The sequence below is a fragment of the Schistosoma haematobium genome, chromosome 2, assembly GCF_000699445.3.
Source record: "Schistosoma haematobium chromosome 2, whole genome shotgun sequence".
Lineage (NCBI taxonomy): Eukaryota > Metazoa > Platyhelminthes > Trematoda > Strigeidida > Schistosomatidae > Schistosoma > Schistosoma haematobium.
Window position 1 is genome coordinate 17,598,790 of NC_067197.1, and position 21,090 is coordinate 17,619,879.

Below are 21,090 nucleotides of genomic sequence, written 5' to 3' on the forward strand. Positions count from 1 at the left end.
AATTGATAACGGATATTTTAAGATTATTATTGATAGATACATACAATATCTCTCGAATCATACAATTGTCTTGCAGTTCGGAAACAAATTCTGTACGTCTGTGATTCGAATAATTAACGTACTTTGATTTATCTTATTCGTTCATTGAAAATAATATTGATCCATCCAGTAAATGTTTCAGATTCATATTTATTATTTAATTTAATGTGATAGATAAGTATTACATCAATCCGAATTATTTTTTGTATAGATGTAAGTGAAATAAGGGTTGTATTCTAGTATTTTCGTAAAGCCATTTGATACTAGGATTATAAATGGGTTGATTATTGTTTTCAATGTTATTCTTTACCTTGAGATTTTGCCACTTAATCCTACAACTAAGTGGATCACTTAATCGGGAAATAATGCGTATAAGATTTTTGAAACATTAACAACCTAATCTTGTATGTAATCCCGTTGTGTAACATTTGTATTTCAAAGTTCAAGTGCATGGATCTATACTCGATTAGTGAGATCTAGCAACACTCATATTTAGACTTACAACTATGTTTTGTGTTTTTTTCCTAAACGTAAACTGATTTATTCTAAAGTCAAGCGAGAAGTATAATATTTACAGAATAAAATGAATTCGTTTTAAGGCTGCTCATCACCTACGAACGGCTTATATTTACATTAGTGGTATCATAAATATGTTTTATTACATACCATAATCAATTAAGTTTGGTTCTAAACAACTTGAGAAACAAGAAGAAACAACATATTTAACATAATAGTCACGATCCATTTGGATCTATATGTTGAAAATGAAATCATAAAAAGGCATAATGAAGTTATAAATGGTAATAAAGTGACAATGAATATGAACAGATTGCTGCCGAATGACCAATAATCAAGACACCTATGTAGCATAACATAAATGTTAACGTCTTGTGTGAATATTAGTGAGATATTTTTTGCTTCATGTTATAAACCATAATGAAGAAATAGTGAATCTGACAATCTTTAAAATAATTTAACTATCTCGGCAATGGTAGGTCTACCACATTTTTCTGTATGCAAAGGTCATGTCGAAAGCAATTGATGACAGTGACCTCTGTGAGACGGAGTAAAATTGATGTACGTTGTCTGTTAATTCTTTTGAATCCCTTTTTAGACATCCACGTTGTGTTTACCATGCATTAGATGTTTATTAGTCGCACTTGTGAAGAGTTCACTTCCTTTTAGACACAACATACTGAAAATATGTTCCGAAAACATTTAGAGTTGACTTCAGAATGGTATTGATTCACTTTTGATTGATTTAAGGAAAATTTGATGCAATACACCATAATTAGTTGGGCTTCAGGAAGCTTATCTTTTGCGCTGTCTTGACCCTGTTATCAATCATGCCTGAAACCTCCTCACCTTTGAATCCAAGACGAATGAAGGAAGGTTTTCCGTTAGTAGATGTTTGTTTTGGAATTTACGTTATCGTTTTTCCGTACTTCATAATAAATTTCTTTGAACATACATGTTTAAGGCACATGTACTATGCCAATTCTTCCTGTGTATTGTTTGTTGAACATGACATTCGAGCCCTATTAAATAGGGTTTTGACTGAATATTTGTAACTAACAGGAGAAAACTATTGTAATTTAAGTGTTGATTATCACGTTCATATTCCTTCGTGAATTTGATGTCAACCTGTGCTTTATTTTTCTTGACTAACGCCTACATTATTCAGTTCACTTGTAGTAATTAAATATTCTTCAGTATATAAATCCTTTTCCTAAAAATCCACTTGACGTAGAGTATTATTTTTCAAAGTGAAATATTCTGTTTCCCAGGCGTAGTTACACTGGTGAAATATAGTTTCACAAAGCCTCTTCTCTTTTAATCATCTAGCTGATAAGTGACACATTTGTATCATTATACCTCGATGTATTGAGATTTCATAGTTAAAACTGCAGTGCTTGAACTCCCTCTCAAGTCTAGGAGGTTTAGCAGTTTTCTTTCTATTTCTTATTCTAACTCATTGTCTTCATTTGACTTTCTTTTACCTTTTCGTCTAAATTAAGAATAACTTATTTATTATCCTAATAATAAATCACCTGTAATGATGACATCATTCATCTCTGTTTTTTTAGCACTGATGAAACCAATCAACTCTCACAATAAAATAGTCACTTACGTCTATGGCAAAAAATTCCATCGTTGAACTATGCTTATTTTTATATCTTTGAATTTATTTTTGTTAGATTTGCCATGTGTCTGTGGTTGAATGACAATTGTCTGTTTCAGCTTTTCAGAAGTTATTTATTCAATTCTTACAAATTCCAACTGAACAGCTGAACTCTCATATTTAATGCAATATGCTATGGATCTAGGTTTTACCTCATTTGAAGGGATAGGGTGGATGAAAATTAGAACAAAAAGCACTTTAATTTCATTAGTACTGTACATGGTGTTTGCCATACATGGAAATTATTTCAAACATTTGTTAATCACCATAATTAAGTACATCGCTTGTTCATTTGACATTGAATGCATATCATAAATCAGTCTTTATATAGGTGACGGTTTAAATTGTGTATGTTCATGTCGGTACGGCATCCGATGAAAGATGGGATATGTCATCTTCGTTTTTTTCTGCCGTAGTGTCTATTTCATGTCAAGCCCACATGCGTCATTCTAGTTTCCGGACAGGTCGATATATTCATTTTCTTGATCCACATTTTGGTCTTGTTAATCATTCGCTTGTTAACCTTGAATTTTTATATGAAGACATGTTTGTGCATTGCTTATCCTACCCATTACATGTCTGTAGCTTATTTTTGTCTGACTAAAATATCTAATCACTTTTGGTCAGATCGAGTTAGCACACATGCCATCTGCACATCGCTTCGTTCTCCAGCTTATCGTTCTAAATGTCTGTCTGGATAAACGAGTGTTTGTAGTAAATTTATCCAACGCTATCCGTATTTAACTTCTTATTACCACATCACACGAAGGGGGTTAGTCTAGGTAATATACGGAGTTAAATGGGAGATTTATGTTTATAGCATATACGTTCATCGATCGATGAGTCAGATTAACGGACTACAAAACTGCATCCTGCATATATGTATAGTAATTGAACTTAATTATTTTGTAAGGTGTAGGTATAATCATCCTACTTCAATGTTCAATGAAAGCGTAATGTCTAGCTTTTTTGAACATCTTCCCGTTTTTTTTTAGTGCCATACAAGAGTATAATTTCCACTGGAGATTTCATTTTCTGTTATTTGAAACTATTCACATTTATCTTTTATGAACACACCACTGTAGCGCATCCCAAATTAACGGATGAAAAAAGTAAATAAAATGAAAGTTGAGGATTCAAATGAAATTTTCAATCTAAATTATTCTCTTGTATGCAACACTCATCCTTTAAATGAACGGAAAAATATTCAGAGCTCCTATTCTGTAAAAAGATTGTTTTGAATCAAAAAATAGTTTGTTTTTGTTTTTGTTGACTGGTGGACAAGTCAAAAATAGGACGCTATGAATAATAGTTTCATTTTAGTTATTAGCTTTTTCAGCAATGCATACCTCAATTTTATTAAAAAAGCTAAAACATCTACGTCTTCAGCTCTCATGATGAGGAAATATTCTGAAAAATTCTAAATTAGAACGAACCAATGTCCAATACTGCTTAATTTTCATTGTTTTTCCATATGATATCAACCTAATACAAACTACCTCCTTAAAGGGAAATAATTCCGATAAAGTACATACCAAGCATTAAGTTATTCGATTTCACCCTGTTCTAAGTAATTCATTCTTTTTTAATGGTAAGATTGTTAATGGAAATTACCAGCTAAGTACAAAACCTTTTTGACGATTCTATCATGTGATCCAAACTGTAATAGATATGATGGGTTCCTAACCCATTGCCGACCAAACTTTACGGTCATCAAGATATAGTTGCACTTCATTAAAATCATTATATGCTCCAAAGCATCTAAGATATTCGGGTTTCAGCCGTTGGGCTTTGAATTAAAACCCTGTTCGACTGCCTTCGATTTGGGCAACTACGTAGTATCAATGGCTGTCACACAAACAGTAGCTCAACGTCGAATACATAGACTCATACATAGTAAATGATATGATCACATAGCAATTTTTCACACAATAATATTTTACTGATAATTCCTCTTAGTTGTATTGAAAGATTGGTTTTCCAAGTCCTTGGAAAAGTACATAAATACTTTTATAATTTACTACATAATATAATAATACATATATAATTATTTGTACTTCCTTTTTGTGTGATTTTTCTTTGTCTAAACTGTCTGTCGTTTATTGATTGTCATTAAATAATGAATTAATTTACTATTTCACTTAGTGGTATTGACAAACTTGTCTCATAATTCATCCTGTGGTTAACTCTTGTTGTTGTTTTTCTTGTCCTCCCACTTCCCTCTCTCTCAGTATTTAATAGCGTTTTTTCTGTTTTAAATGTTCAATGATCCTATAAATAAACTTCGATTTAATTTACTTGGTATTTATGTCTTGTAAAGGATTTTTTTTATTTATTTATGATCTGTTAATTTTAACCCTGAAAGTAAATTTGAAAATATGCAAATAGAGAAAGGAAAGAAGAAAAATAAACACGATGAAAGTCTTCTACATCTTCATAGTTGTTATCCCGTTTGATAATATCGATATTATTGTTGTAATTATATCATTAATGCTATTGGTATTGTTTTTCTTCTAGTTTTTTTGTTATAAATGAATGCATTTATATGTACACATTCAAAGTTGTGAATTAAACAACTCACTAGTTTGACGGTTGAACTTCTCTCTGTGAAAACTGAAGGCCCTGGGTTCGATCTCTGATTCGTTTGTGTGCACACATTACTGCTTAGGAGTAGTCACATGCCAGGAAGAAACAGATACTCAGTGCTGTCTAGTTCTGTGACGCCGGTTACTTAGTGGTCAAAATATTCAGCATTGTACTAGTACATTCCAGGTTCAAACCCCTCCATACCTAACTCGGTTTGGGTAGCTGGGTAGTGATAGTAGTAGTAATAGTGCCATCGGCATTCACATAGTGTAGCTGAAAGCCGAGTATGTAAACCTGTAATTCTTAGTTAAGGTGTTGCACAATGAATTAAATCGATTAACACATCATCAGCTAGCACTAAATTACTGAAAGTTAGTCAATACTGAATGATGACAAATTAAGCGAAGAGGAATGCATAGTTATTTGTAAAATAATAGTAAACGTAAATTTCAATTAAGATTTACTTTTATCAAGTTGACTTGTTCTTGTAGGCGGTTGTACTACTACTTACTGGCAAATGTTGGGTGGTGGCAATTTATTTTGAGTCATTAAGACTCATATGGTACAGGTATTTTTGTCACTTTTTTAATTTACTGTATCTATGATTGAATATTCATGTCGTTTCGTTTGCTTATCGATTTTTATCTGATCAAAATAGGGAAGAATAACTTAAGTGTACAGTGAGAAAACAATGGATTGAAACCTTGGGTTAATTTGCTTTTCATTACGTTGTTATTATTTAATGTGTTTCTACTTATGAGAATTAAACTAATGTAGTTTAATAATAATTATGATCAATAATTGCGATAAATGAAATATAAAATGTTAATACTTTATTGCCGTACTATTATTTAAATCGTACTTAAGAGCGAAACACCCATAGCACAGATAAATTAGATATATTAATTCTAATGATGTCATCACCAAATTCACAATTAATCCAAATACCTAGATCACTAACGTAATCGGTAGATAGATTTGACTCATTACGTTCTCAATATAGTTGAAATAGACTTAGAAAACTAGTTATCTAGTCTTAGTAGTTTGCATACGACAATTATGGTGATGTGTTTAATTTATCGAGGATGATTTTTTGTAAGATTCTTCATCTGATGAAATAGTCTTGTGTGTGTATTTCATGCATATCATTGAATAAGAGTTTTTGCCCTGAACATGTGCTTACTTGAATCACGACGATGACAATGAAACAGCCTCAATCATATAATCATAAATTATTCCAGTTCACTAAAGTAAGTTCGTATTTTTAAGATAACGTTTTTTTTAAATGTGGTCTGATGAATCTGTTTTGGTGATTATGCTCGACGAGCTGACTAATATACTTACCTATTGGTTGCGTCCAACTATTCAACAGCCATGTGGAATTTGTAAATCTCTATTGTAATTCCTTTGGTGATAGTGATAATATTATGTTCTCTTAGCGAGGTAGATGATTTGTTTGTTAATCTCTCGCTGTTATTCTAAACAGTATTAACTCCGTGTCTATCTCACTGCTGTATGAAGTACTTGTGATATTTAATATTTCACACACTCATTGATCAACATTTTCGTTTGTTATATCTATTTTTCAATCTTAGTTCAACCAACTCATTCGGTTTTCAAATATTGAAATGGCTGTTATGTCTGTATTCGCCATAAGTATACACTCTAAGTTTAATTTTATATGAATTACATAATTCCGTTTATGACGCGTTAATCATATGAATGAAGATATCGATTTTTGTTTTACTAAAGGTTAAGGATGGAATTGGTCTTCTGTAAACTTGGCAAAATTCATCACTATTTAATGTGTTCATATAAACATAGCGAAGATATGCAATTAACATCTTTACCTATTCACTGTTTGATGTTGAGATTTTCATTTGTAAAAAAAGCTCATACATGTAATTTTGTTTTATTTTTCTTTACGTGTTACCCCTTTATCGATTTCAGGAACTTGTTGCTTTCAACAGGAATAGTGTAAGAACATTTGTGACGATCTGGGCCTATTATCCACTGAACTGTCTTTATATTTGAATATCTCTGTATTAGGAAACAACTTAAGAGAAGCGGTGATCTTAGCCAATAGTTTTATCGATATCTTGCCTACACCTCTCTTAACGAAATAAGGCTTATTAGGTTTGTAGAATATCAACATAACTATTACATTTCGTTTCATTCTCTTTAATTATAACATACATCATGGTCAGGCCTATATCATATAGTTAGGTTTTGTGACCTTAAGATTACCATGATACTGATTAACCAATAAGCATACACAATCTAACGTAAGACTTGTTTATTGAGGTAAAACATGTGCTTGGTTTTTACGATTTCAGCATTCATAATTGCTTCTTCAATGTTAGGATTACATTATATCCGATTTTCAGGCATCTAAATAGTCTATTATTTCACGGTATTATTCATCTCACGAGTTCATCCATATCATTCCTAATTATTCCTTATCTGAACATTGTCTTCAAGTCTTTTTATAAGTTTACGTGCTGCAAATGTTTAAATGAAATGCTTTACAGCACTTTAGCTACCTATATTCAAGTTTGTTTGTAAACGTCTGTATACCACAGAAGTAATAATCATTCAGTTACATCACTAAAGCTTTTATGTTCACTTCTTCACAAACGCACTTAGATTTTAAAAATGAAATGTATTGCTGTTTTTATACCACACAATAAATATATGGTATTTGCAGTTTTATTATCAAGAGTCCGAATCAGATTGTTTGCATGGTTCTTTTTATACTGGTTACAAGTGTACCGTATATTCTGTTGCTTAGATCAATGTGGTCGGATTGATACACAGATTTTTATGATGTTATTTGTTCTCATTTGGAATTTCAGGTCACATCTCGCAGTCACCATAACTGTGTTCATCTTTGAAATTTATTAAATAATGATTATGTTTAGTGAAACTATGATATGGTGGTAAATAATGACTAAGGTGATTAGATTGCGAATAACATATGAAATCCGGTTTCTTTCCCCAGTGGTCTATGACGTATAATCGCATCTTAAATAGTCAATTTGTTATATCTACATAAGTTAGCTTATGATTCAGCAAACATGCTAAAATTGGTTTTGCTTTACACCCTTTGGCAACATATCTTTTTTTGTTTCCTTAGGCTGAATATTTTTGTGAATATCCATTATGTTATTATATAACTAACAACCTACATAGAATGCAGTACCTTGCAATTCTTTTTCTAAGTTACTTAACTTGTTTCAAGACTAACTGCACTGTTTACAGTAGAGATGTGAGTGATTTTATCTGTATTGTTTTAGATGGTCAATATTTTGTTATTCACACAATTTGACCTTAATACAGTGTGGAATAAAACTTGATTTTATAATATGCCCTAATTCTCTCAGTCAATTTGCTTGAAAAAACAAAGAAGTAAATATTTTTAACATTAAACATTCATTATAGTGACAATTTCAACAGACTGATAAATCGTGCGTACCACAGATGATCGGTCGGTTTATTTTTAGTAATAAATTGGCTTGTTTAAACACGTTAATTTAAATAACTCATCTAACGTGTTTTTCTTCTTATTATTATTATCTATAATTTACCAACTGACCGAAATAGAGAGGTGCAATAAAATATCCATTTGTATTGTTTGCAGCTTGCATATTCTTATTCTACATACATGAGAATATATTTATTATTTTCTAATCGTAACGCCTTCTGGTGCAACCGTTAAATGTTTTGCTTAATAATCGGCTTTCTAATCTACTTATACTTATATTTGTGTCCAGTAAGATGTGCATGTCTCTGATTCTTTTCACCCCTACTTTCCATTGATTGATTGATCTAATTCCTTTTTTTGAAAGAGACTGTGATCTTCAACGATTTAAAAATGTGCGTGTATGTGTTGCATTTTTTTTTAGCCTAGCCTGGGTTTTTTTCACGATGCTTAACGACTTATTTTCCCATGAATAAGGGGAAATTACATGTTCGTAAGATTTATATCAATAAATTTGCTTTGAAAATGTGATGCTAATCAGTAGTAATCAGTTATTTAGTTACATAGTTTGCTAGTGATGATTCAGTTTGAGGACATTTTTTAGTTATTCTTCTGCTGATATTAGTCTGTTACCGTCCTGTTTTGAGATACCTTACGGTTATTCTGAATTACGATAGGTTGGAATAGTCTTCTAGTACGGAACATCGTCTGCGCAAACTAGATAGACTGGATGCATAATACGTAACACTCCAACAATAATCCACTACTCGATTAAAGACATAGGTCAGAAACTCAAGATTAGATTGATATTCAAAGTCGAAATTACAGTAGAACATCTCTGCCTATATACCAGCAATTATCCCTTTAGGATACAACGAAAATAGCAAACTAGAAGCAAAAACAATCAGTTCGATAATAGCACAGGTCAGTGGGGTAATATGACTTAGATAAAATTTTCTAAAGGCTTTTTTTGCAAATCAGAACTCATTTATTTAAAAAAAGTAAAAAACTTGGGCACTTCTCAGCGGTTTAAAAAAACCACCTTTGAAATTAAAAAAAATCTCCACAAACCTTAAAACTAAATAATAATCATATGCTCATTACTAGTTTATTGAGTGGTAGATGTATTTCTTAAAACGTCTTTTTCCTATGGAACGAAAAGTAACTTTTCTTTCTGCCACCTAACCATCCTAATTGGGATATATATAGACACATCCTTATATCTATAGATCACCCATAAACCATTTTAAAATCTGATTTAATTTGAAATGGTTTAGATTATTCCGTTGGTATTTTTGACTAAAATCTGATATCTTAGTTGGGATATATGGACATCCTGTACCGCTTCGATAGAGCCATTATGACACAATTTGATATAGAATAGACAGAATGCGCGCATGTTTTCCTATTTGGGACTCGTCAAGTTGAATTAAATCTCATACCCGTTGTACGAGTGTCCATCTGGACTTAGTAGCTAAGTGGATAACGCGATGGAGCTTGAAGCATACAGCACCGGTTTCGAGTCTCGTAGTGAATATAAACTCCGGGATGCAGGTACATCCAACTGACGAGTCTCAAATAGGACAAAGCACACTGAATTCCGCTGCTAGTCACATACAACCCATCCAATATTCTTCTGACTGTTAGGATGTGTCGACGCTTTCATGTTCTCGACTTTATGAATGTGACATTTGCTCGGATTCGTATCTTGTTTTCCGAAAACCCTCTTTACTTAGAATATAAATTGCTTACCTTTTCTTGTTTGCACTCTTTCATTTGTCATATTTACATCTTATAATAATGATACCATTTTATATCAGTTGCTTGTATCACGTTCATAAATGTTGATATATTAGGCAAAGGAGTATCCAGAACCCAATATGCTACATGTAATGTCGTTTTCTCTATTTATTGGCTCGTGTTATAATCTCTAGTACATTTCAGAATCCATTTTTTTCAACTGACTTCATTAACCGGTAGAGTAATAATTGAGGGTTGTTAACTAGTTAACGTATTTGTTTTTATTTTTATGATGCCCATTTGGAATCTTTTTGCATTGGGATTATTTTAATAAAAACGACTTCCTATATCTATGTCCCAAATATTTGCGCATCACTTCTTTTGGTTTGCATGTCCACAAGAGTATTTAAAAAACCTGGTCACTTGTTGCTATAGTTGGTTGAATAAAGAGTAGTGAGAAACTTTGAAAGCTATTGTTCGGTGAATTAGCATATATATTTTCAATGTATATCTACCAAATATTTGATGTACGGTATTTTGATATTGTTTTATCCTTGGCTTCTTACTTACTGTTGCCTTATTTTTTTTCGTTTTTAAATTACCGTTAATTATTTATAAACGATTACTTTAGACTTTATATTTGAACCGCTATTTTCGAGTGAAGTATTTTCTAAACTTATTGCACTGAAATTGCCGCTTTCTACTAATAGCTTCTAACCGAATCGCCTTTTTATGTGAAGAGATTTCCATATACATCACATTAAAATCTTTGGTTTCTACCAACAGTCGTCATGCAAAGATCTTTGTACTTCAGGATTACACTTACTATGTCTGAAGGTTTAGCTTTTTGAACAGTGGGGTTAAAAGCCTTCTGTAAAACACTTTTCTATCGGAACTCCAGTCAATGAGAGCGTAAAGAGAAACTAAGTCTCTATTTTGTTAGGTTCCTACCATACCATTTGTTGGGACAGCACATAAGCAGCTGTTTATCGGGATCTAATCCAAGGGAGCCTGTTGTACTTTGGAAATTAATACTTTACCTACGACAACGACGCTTTGAGAAGTAGAAGTCAAATCCCCAGATTTGCGAAGGGTAAATCTTGCCGATTTCTGTTACTGACTAAGTGGGATTAGACGAATGAATAAAAGACAGTTTTAGAGATGCAACATATTTCAATAGAACGGGATTCTGGAGCCCTAATTAGTAAAGTATATTGTTAGATTTGTGATAAGGTTTGGTGCTCATTTTCCGGAGATTACAAACAACACTTCATGCGGATGAAGATGAAACCATCAGAAAAGGATTGCTAGTAAGGATAGATGGAATATTAGGAAGAGAGGAAAGATTTAAACGTGGACAAGATAATATCAAGTGATTCTAAAGATGTGGGTCGATTTGTCACTTACCAATTACTCACACTTAGGCATGGCTGATTACCATATTAGAGTAGAAGTTACAGTCGGATAATTCCTTATAAATTTTCATATAAATAATCGCTTGATACAATAAACAGCCGATCCATGCTTTTTATTTATAGATAAAGAATGTCTTGTTTGCACCTGCTAGTGTCACCCTTACTATAAATTATTCTTAATCCCATTAATTACATCTTTTCTCATGATTAGGTGTGGTTAAAGTTCATGTAAAAAACTAGTTACGTTTTTTGCTTACTGTCTTCTTACTGTTATTGCCATTAATTTTTATTTATTCGTTAATATCGTTTCTTGTTTAATTCACTGTTTTTTATCCGTTGTCATTATTACTGTTAGTAATATTATTAGTAGTATAATATGACCTAATTGGTAGGTGGCAGACATAGAAAATATATAAAAATCTCACATTATCTGTTAGAACATTTGAAAGTCGATGTTCGTGTACATATTTCGAATTAACACGTTTTTTTAAAGGTATCTGTGGTAGCAACTTACTGCTTATGTCAGAGTAGGAAGAGAAGAGTTCCAACCTGCAACAAAATAGTATAAATACAACCGACAACGTAGTACATACCGACTTTTGATTGCTTTAATCAAGTCAGCACAGCAAGAAAATATTAAAATAAAATAATGAGACTAATCATACATCAATTAATAAGGAAGAAAACCGCGTATAAAAATTCAATGGGAGTTTAGTAAAATTTAACAGGTCCACACCATTATGAATTTAAAGTTATTTGAAATAATACATTAGTTTCTAACTAAAATGTGTATGACAAAGTGTAAAATTTAAATAAAAAGGAATACATTGTAAGATGCTACCGTAACGTTAATTTCGAACTATGTTACCTATGATCTCCAATCATACATTACTACTCTCTCAAAAATCCTGACAAGGAAGCTTGGAACATAATATATGTCTCAAATCATCCGTCAATGTTTTCATAAATTGATTAGAGTTATCTAATGATCTGTGGTTGAATGGTTTTTGTGAACAAGATAGTGTTTAAATATGGGATTATGGGAAAGTTTTGTTAAAGCTTGAGTTGATTATTGATATGATAAGCGAGAATTAAGTCTGATAGTTAGATTTCAATTTCCTAGGCGGTATTGGATTTAGGAAACTAACACCATGTAGTCAATTGTATTTTAAGTAACTTTAACATTACGTGTATTTTTTATTCGATGTTTTGTGTATAAATGCGTTCTATCTTCTGATATCTTTACATCATGTGAGAGCTTTATGTCAAAGGATGCAATCTCTGCTTTGTCATGATTCACATCAGCTCATGAGAATCGATCATCTATCTACACAAGAATACCATTTTCTTCTGTTGTGACAGTTATTTTGCTGTCAAATCAATCGATACTCATAGGAAGAAATATGGTATTAGAGTGCTATGTCATACTGGGTTTCCGACTCGAAAATTATGTAGTTGCTTCAACGTTCCACTCGTCGAAATGTTTTGACGTTATTTTATTAGAACTTGTGATCATCATGTATCTATCTTTTACACTGCTTACTCTATGTTGTAATTTGACAATTAGCCGTTCATTTGAACGTTAGGATATCGGTTAGTTAGATGTTTTCGCTTATTGCTGTTCACATTTGTTGGAGTTATCATTGATTATATCCTATGTGAAGATCTGCTCCCTCCCTTTGGTTATCAGTCTATGTAACTAACCAATAATGACATAATCAAATTATAACTAATATTTACAAGCCAATACGTGAACAATTAATCTAATTTCTTTTATATTTTTCCTCTATTTTATTTTTATTATACACTCGTTTTGGGTTGTCTTTGCTACATCAAAACTGTATAAATCATAAAATTAATCTATATCATCAGCACAATTCATTGAATGTAAATTGTGAAGCTAATTCTGATGGAGATGGTGTTGTATCAGGTTGGTCGAATCCATTTTTTGAACCTGTTGTTCCATGGCGTAGAAGTTCACGTCAGTATCAACATAAAACACGTCGGATTCATAGTTTTCGTAAGAAATTTTCCTCTCGTCATCAGCGAACAACTGATTACAACAACAATGATAATTATAATGATGAGAGAATCTGTATCAAGAGTCCATTGGATATTAGAACTTCACAGAGTACCGGAGATCTGGTATTGTTCATATTAGATGTGTTTCTGTGTTCATTGTTTGGCGGGTTTCATCTCTTTTTTTATTTCACCTCATTTTCCGACCACTGAATGTTTCACATTTCCATGCCTTCTATCACATACGCATTATACATCTTTGATTTTTTACTCTTTAATAATCTTCATATCCGTGTTTATGGCTTAGTGTTTTGTGCGTAGTTTGTTATCTGTCTAAATTTTGCTTGTTTGTTTGTTTCCATCATTATTAAGCACAGATACACAAGCAAATGTAGTTTGATTACAATCATGATTGTTGATAATTCTTCTCATGGTTTATGTGTCCTGGTTATTTTTTCATATATTAAACATACACGTCTACTATTTGGTAGACAAATATAATGAGTGCACACAAGGTTACTGCTATTTATAGTATTTAACTATCATGATTTGCTTGTCATGGTACTTAAGATAATGTAAGTTCAATCTTGTATAAAGTTGTAAATATGTCTTTCTGGAAAGTGCTCAATTTGAATGAAGTGGCTATCATTTACTTCCTTCAGTTCTAGCATTTCTCCAGTTGACATCAGTTTATGATGTAAATTATCTACTGTATATTCAACAGCTAATTATATTTTAGCATAAATTTTAACTCGTGTTCTTATTTCTTGCTTCCGCTTTTATGTCTTAGAGCGTTGTGAATTTAAAAACAGTAGCGGATTTATGCGAACCAGCTCGAACCAAACATCAGAAAGCAAATAATCAAGTCACGTGGTAAATAATATTTTTTTGTTTGTGTTCAAAAAGTTTTTCTTTGAGTACTCTCGTTTCTATTTGAATGTTAATCATTTACTTCGAATTATATATTTTGTGTGTTGGACAAGTGATAAGTGTACAGTTTAGTTATCCTTTTTTCATTGTACTAATTTGTTGAAGATAATATGATATATATATATATATATATATATATATTGACCAGATTATTACATGATCTTTAAAAAGTAAAGTAATAAATTGAATCACCGAATCTAAGAACCAATGGAGCCTAATCAATCATTTCGACATTTCGTTGTCAGACCTGGTTTGGTTGTAGTGGACGCTACTCACAAGATTATTTGTAAGTAGTGTGTTGTGAAACGTGACTTAGAAGTTGCTACAATTGTCGGATGAAGTAAAGAGTTCCAGTAAATCGAAAGTACGGAGTTGGCAGAACACACTGATAGATTAGTTATTTCAATATTCTCTGTAAGCAGATAAATCTTACTATTGCAGCTGGTACACCTTAAATGGACACACACACACATACACAGGAAGGCGCACAAAGTTAATACTATTATTACCAACAATAATTTACTGAGAGAATAAATCTGTTAACGATTTTGTAGGAATGGTCATTTTCTGTTTTTCTCTTCACATTAGTGCACTTTCGATAAATCTCTAAAATATAATGAGTTAGTTTTTCTTAAACAAATTGTATTCACTTATATTTCTCATTGGACTAAAGAAACAACATTATTAATTACTACAGTTAATTTTTATTTCTTCAAATCCACAATAGAAAAAGAACAAATGAAAGCACGATTGATTAGTTATTAATATAGTGTAGAATAAAGAATGATATATGTATTTCCGAATAAAATAAGTGGCGAAATCTCAATCCGAAGATGCGAAGTTCTCCGTTGTGTTTACTGAACAAGTATAGACTTGAACAGATTTGACTAACAAATGCCAACTAGTACGAAATCCTACGTCTAAGCAGTAATATGGTTTAGCTCTAACCATCTGATATCAAAATAGATTAGCGTTGTTACAAATGCGTGATTGACCGATAAAACTGCTCAAATGGCTGAAGTAAACAAATTGTTAATTTGCTCATATCATTAATTCCTGATGCTCAATCTAACTGGTTTTAAATAACTTGTTTCAGCCATGCTTCATCTTGTGTGGTGGAGGTAGCTTTAATGCACTATAGGTCCTTGAACGTACACGGAAAATTGTCTATCAGCCGATTACATAAATCTATATATTATTACCTAGTTGTAAATATACATTCAAGTACTGATGTTAAAACAACTCTTGCGTCGGTTAAGTTAAATTATTCAGCCCTTTTAGTATTTACACTTACAATTGGTAATCATCAGAACAGTTATGTCACTGACTACGCGAAACTCACTGATTGAATGACAAAATGAGTTTTTTGTCTAAACAAAGTGTCATATTTCATCGCCTAGTTGAGATCGATAATATGGCTTTTCGAAAAGTGAAATCTCCCCCACCATGTGTTTATAATTAATACGTATGCACTTGCGTATCAGTGTTATACTCTATGACATTATTGAAATATGAGAAAGAGTTTTACGATGTTTTGCTATTAAATTAGGGTTTATTTCAAATTGCGCTGTGTATTTTAACAAACATGGTTGGTAGTGTAGGTTAGAAACCGATTTTTCAGTATTTAACTGAACAAAACGGTCCAATTATCATGATGATCCGCACGATTTTGTTTGTCTTAAAAATGTAGTTTGGCTAAATGGTCTAAATCAATTTGTAAATTGGTTAATAATTATTAATGGTTGCATTATATTGCTAATTAAAATTAGACATGTACACCATTGGATAGCACCTCAGTGATCTCGTGGTTAAGCGCGCGACACGAAACCGTAGGTCCTGGGTTCGTTCTCTGGTAAGTTGTGGATGCGGACTACATAGGTGTCTCATACTAGGACTAAACAGCTATCTGATGCTTTCCCGTTTTCATTGGTTATCTAATTGAAATCAATTCCTGAGATAAAAGTATAATAATTGTTGAAAAGTGCTTTTAACCATGTCATGCCTACTGCATGTGCTAGGTTTGAAGCTGTTACTGGTTCACTTAGTATGCGTCCGGAGCAAAGACTTGTGACCGTAGACCAATAAGCTAGCTATTTGATGCGTCCCAGCCCCGCTAACTAGAGGAAGAAGTCCAAGCTTGGAACGGGAAAGTATATTCCGTAAGCCAAAAGCACGAGTGAATAATAACAGACACAAACGTATTTATACAGCATAAAACTGTCTTTGGGAAGCGTTGCAAAAATAGCATACTAAAAATACACAACGGACCAATAGCGTTAAAGATTCTTCCGAGTGGGAAATACGACATGAAGGTGAAAAAAGCGCTTTTGGCGCGAAAACAAGGTAATTTAAATTTCCAAAATAAAACTACAAAATTAAGGCATTTACCAAGTGAGTTCTGGGAATCTAACATCCCCAACAGCATGATAGACACAGCTATATACTTTTATTCAGTTTCTAAAACTGAATACATATTGAACAATTGCAAAGTATACCTCGTTCTGTTTCACAGAGAATGATAATGATTTATAAAGTTCATTATAACGTGTCTGTTAATTACTTCAAAAAGACTAGTTGATTATCTTGATTTCTAAACTCACTATTTAACATCCGAAACAGAATCCGGATCATCATCACCTGACTATTATAGTCGGCTACCTGGAAAAAGACTTTTAGATATTGGGTATACGGATATCATTGTCTTAATGTGCGGTGATTCATACATTAGAATTTGCAATTGATCAATTAACAATTAGTAGTATCCGTTAGTATAGCATGTAATTTGTACCTTCTAAATGCAATGTACTTCTACAAGATTGACATAATCCTTTATCTCCAGTTTCTCTTGCTAGTGAGCCTTTTGAAGAAGTCAGAAAGTTTGAGTATTCCAGTAGTAGTGTTGTGAAGGTGAACACAGGTGAAGGTAACTAATTGTATTTAGCACGAAAATTACAGACTATTTCAATAAAATCTGAATACCATAAAGTCAATCGTCAATTTGCAAAATATCAATGCATCATATCAAACTGGACTGTTTCCGTTGCAAACACTAATCCATTGTCTCCCATTCCATTGTATATGCGTTTTCTTACAAATTCCATTGTGTTCTCGCTCTTGCTTTCTTGATCTTCACCTCATCTTCTGCTGCCGGATATTACGTTTTAACTCGCGTGATATACTACTTACATCAATATAAGTAGCACGCACCACAGTGTTAGTGCTGGTGGTTACATGATAAATCAAATCAACTTCCACATATTTAAAGCCAGAGCGGTTTATGCTAATTTGGGCTATATTTAGAACATTCGTGATGTTTGTTTGACTGTAAAAGGTTGGGTGTATTAGATGTCGGTGAGAGCCATTCAGTTCATGGCTTATGAAACCCCTTTCTCCAAGTTGAGGCTATTCAACAACTATCCGTCTCTGGTCATCGTTATCTCTGAAGGACTGCTGTTATTTGTTGCCAACTCTACAATAATAGTGTTGAGATTCGGAAATGTGTATTCAGGCACAGTGATAATAATTCATTTAGTGTTAGCGTTTCAAGGAGGCTTAAGTTCATATCAAATCTTTAATATTAAAAGTTACTCATAGAATCTGTTAAGATTTATGGTTTATGTGATTGGTTTCTATTTGATTTGATGAGTTCAGCTAACATCAGCTTTCAAAATTTCTGTAGTTCTGTTTTTTTTTAATTTACTTTTTCTATCTAGTCTGTTTGACTCGAAAAGGAGAGCAACTCATAATTCTAGAATTACTGGTAGTATTAATAGGTTAAGGGACAATGCTATTACAGATCCTAGTGATTTCTCTGACTCGAATTCTGAATTAGGAAATAATGGTCATGGAAATGACAAAATAACTATCAATAATAACACTTATATACGACAATTTAGAATTCATTCAACCACTGACAGTGATAATGTAGCCTATGCATCAACATCTGTCCTAAATGGAGTACCTCAGTCTGTGGCATCGTCATGTCAATCTCCTGATGCTCCCAGCTGTGGTGCGGTTGCTGCTGTTCTTCCTGTTACAACGATAACAACAACAACAACTCATACTCCTTCACCATCTCTTCATTCTCGTTCTGACTCTCAAGCGAAAGGCTTATCGTCTGGTCATGAAAGGTCTTCCATCCCTCTTTATTATCTTACTACATCAGGAAAGTCAATGGAAAATGGTGGTTCCTCTAAACAATTATTAAAACAGGATAAATTATTTACTGCTCCTTTAGCTGAACCAGAAACTGGTTCTATTGTAACTCCAGTTGAATCATCTTCACAGTCAACGTTAACCTCATCACGCAGTCAACTACCTGAACCATTGAATGGTCAAATGCTTACTTTAAAACAAAATTCATTCACTAATAGATCTACAATTAATAATAATGATGATAATAGTAAATGTTCAACAATAAATGGAGATTCTCACCATATTAATTTAAAGTCTAATCACAATAATAACACAATCTATTCTCAAATGAATTCATCTTATAATCATTTCGAATTAAAAAATTCTGATCAAGTTTTATATAATCATAATAAAAATCTCTTAAAAAAACATGAACAGCAAGGACTTTGGTACTCACAACTACAAAAGTGTCAACAACAGGACCAGTCATTACGTCATCACTTCAAACACGAACAACAAGTAACTGAAGACATAGTCGATAATATTGATTCCACTTGTTCAATATCCTCTAGTTCTTATCACAAACAAGATGATAATAATAATAGTAATAGACAGTCAAAAGAATCACAGATCGTTGCTATTGGTGATTGCAATGCCTTGTATCCATTTACAGGTAACGAGATGGAGATTCTACTTTATATCGTTTTTCAAATTTTCATTTATATTTTCAAAATTGTGTTAGTAGTCATTTTTATACTCCTTTGAGCCATGATGTAATCATCTAGTCAGTAATGTAGGATATTAGTCGACTGATGAATTTGTAGATATTCACTTACACTACATTAGTATGACATGTCTCTCATATTTTTCCATTGATTTTCCTGTATCAGATTTTATAGTTCTTGCTTATCATCTGATAGTCTGAGTATGAACCTCGATACTGTTCAAACCCACAGCCAGTTGTTTCATAGTCGGTCGGAGTAGACCTGCGTTTAGCAGCCTTGAAGCCCAGTTAATTTATGGAAGAATATTATTCTCTTCTTAAGCTACACAAATCATTCATTGATGTCCGTTATAGACGACTAAGATTCATAAAACCTATTCTAATCCACTGAAATTTTAACATCGGAAAGCCTGATTCCTTTGTAAAGTTGACATTGTTAGATTCTAGAATCGTCACATCTCTAGGACGTAAAATTCAGGATTAATTATCATCCGACTTCTCAACTTTGCATCTCATTTCCAGTTTTTCGCTTGTGAATAATATATTGACAATATAAAATATTTTATGAATAAATAAAAAATAATATATTTGTAATATCCCAATGAGTAGAAAATTAGATTTTCTGACATTTCGTGACTTAGTGTAAGCCACCTCTTCAGAGAATAAAAAACCAAATTAAAATTAATCCAAGTTTAAATAGTACAACGGAACAATGCAAGAATAATATTTGATCAATCAAAAACAGGTCTGAACAAGTTTATATTATTCTCTGAAGAAGTGACTTAAACTAAGTCACGAAACGTCAGAAAATCTAATTTTCTACTCATTGGGATATTACAAATATATTATTTTTTACTTATAACAATCAACCCAATGCTCAATTTATTCGAAATTATCAAATCAAACCTTGGTAATGATACCTATTTTATGAATAGTTCATTTAAAAAAATGCACTCAGAAAGTCAACATGAGTTTGAAAGAGTGAAGAGATTTCACTTGTAAAAAATTATTTTTCACAGTTGGGCATATGTAGATCTAGATGGATCAAAATGTAACTAGATCAACTTCAATCCATAAAATGCCAGATTGTACTACTATTATTTGTTTACATTAGGACTCAATGACTCATTCATTGAATCGTCATAAGTAAAACTCAAATAATCATTCTATTATCCTTAATTCAATTATACAATATATGAAAGAATGCGGAAAACTTGTTCTTAAAACTTCACTCATAATTCCAACAGATCAATAATACCTGTCATTATTGATTTTTTCGTAGAATATAAGAAAAGGATTTTCATTAAATAATATGTATAACATCACCTTACAATGTATATTATTTGTGTGAATATGTTTAGAGCAGCATCATTAAATTGGTTGATTAAATAAAATGCTTTTGTAATGGATTAATTACTGTATCATTACTATTTATCTTCAAGTGGTTTGATGAATTCACTATTTGTACATAGTGATTCAATTTTATGTATAGTACTAACCAAAGAAGAAGAGTGACAAATGTATTTTGATGCATAAAGTACTTCAATTACAAGTGAATAACATGTAATTGAAATTAGAATGAATTTTGTATTTATAATATTAGAATTTTGTAATTGATTGAATAGAAACATATTTTAGTCATGGTTTATATTACATTCAATCCAATAGAAAATGCGAAACAATTGGTCTCTTTAATTCATTTGTTATTGGTTGCTTGAATCTTCCTATTGATGTTTAGGACTGAAATTGATCAGTTTCATGCCGTCTAGATTTTACACTGAACAGTTATATCACATCCTACTATACTCATCAGTTTACATGTATGTGTGTGGCCACACAT

The 21,090-nt window shown here is 32.1% G+C and overlaps 1 protein-coding gene across 2 annotated transcripts in view; it reads left to right on the forward strand.

The window, feature by feature from the left end:
* The window catches only part of TRIP10_1 (Cdc42-interacting protein 4), a gene marked incomplete at its 5' end in the record, with an annotated part of 48,270 nt that overhangs the window by 14,822 nt on the left and 12,358 nt on the right, over positions 1 to 21,090 (forward strand). The window contains 2 exons of one of the 2 annotated variants that reach the window (XM_012938846.3): positions 14,253 to 14,335; positions 18,106 to 19,199. In XM_012938846.3, the coding sequence (XP_012794300.2) occupies positions 14,253 to 14,335; positions 18,106 to 19,199 (1,177 nt within the window). Of the gene's footprint in view, positions 1 to 13,315; positions 19,200 to 21,090 lie in introns of both variants that reach the window. The other variant, XM_051214486.1, reaches the window with a different exon arrangement.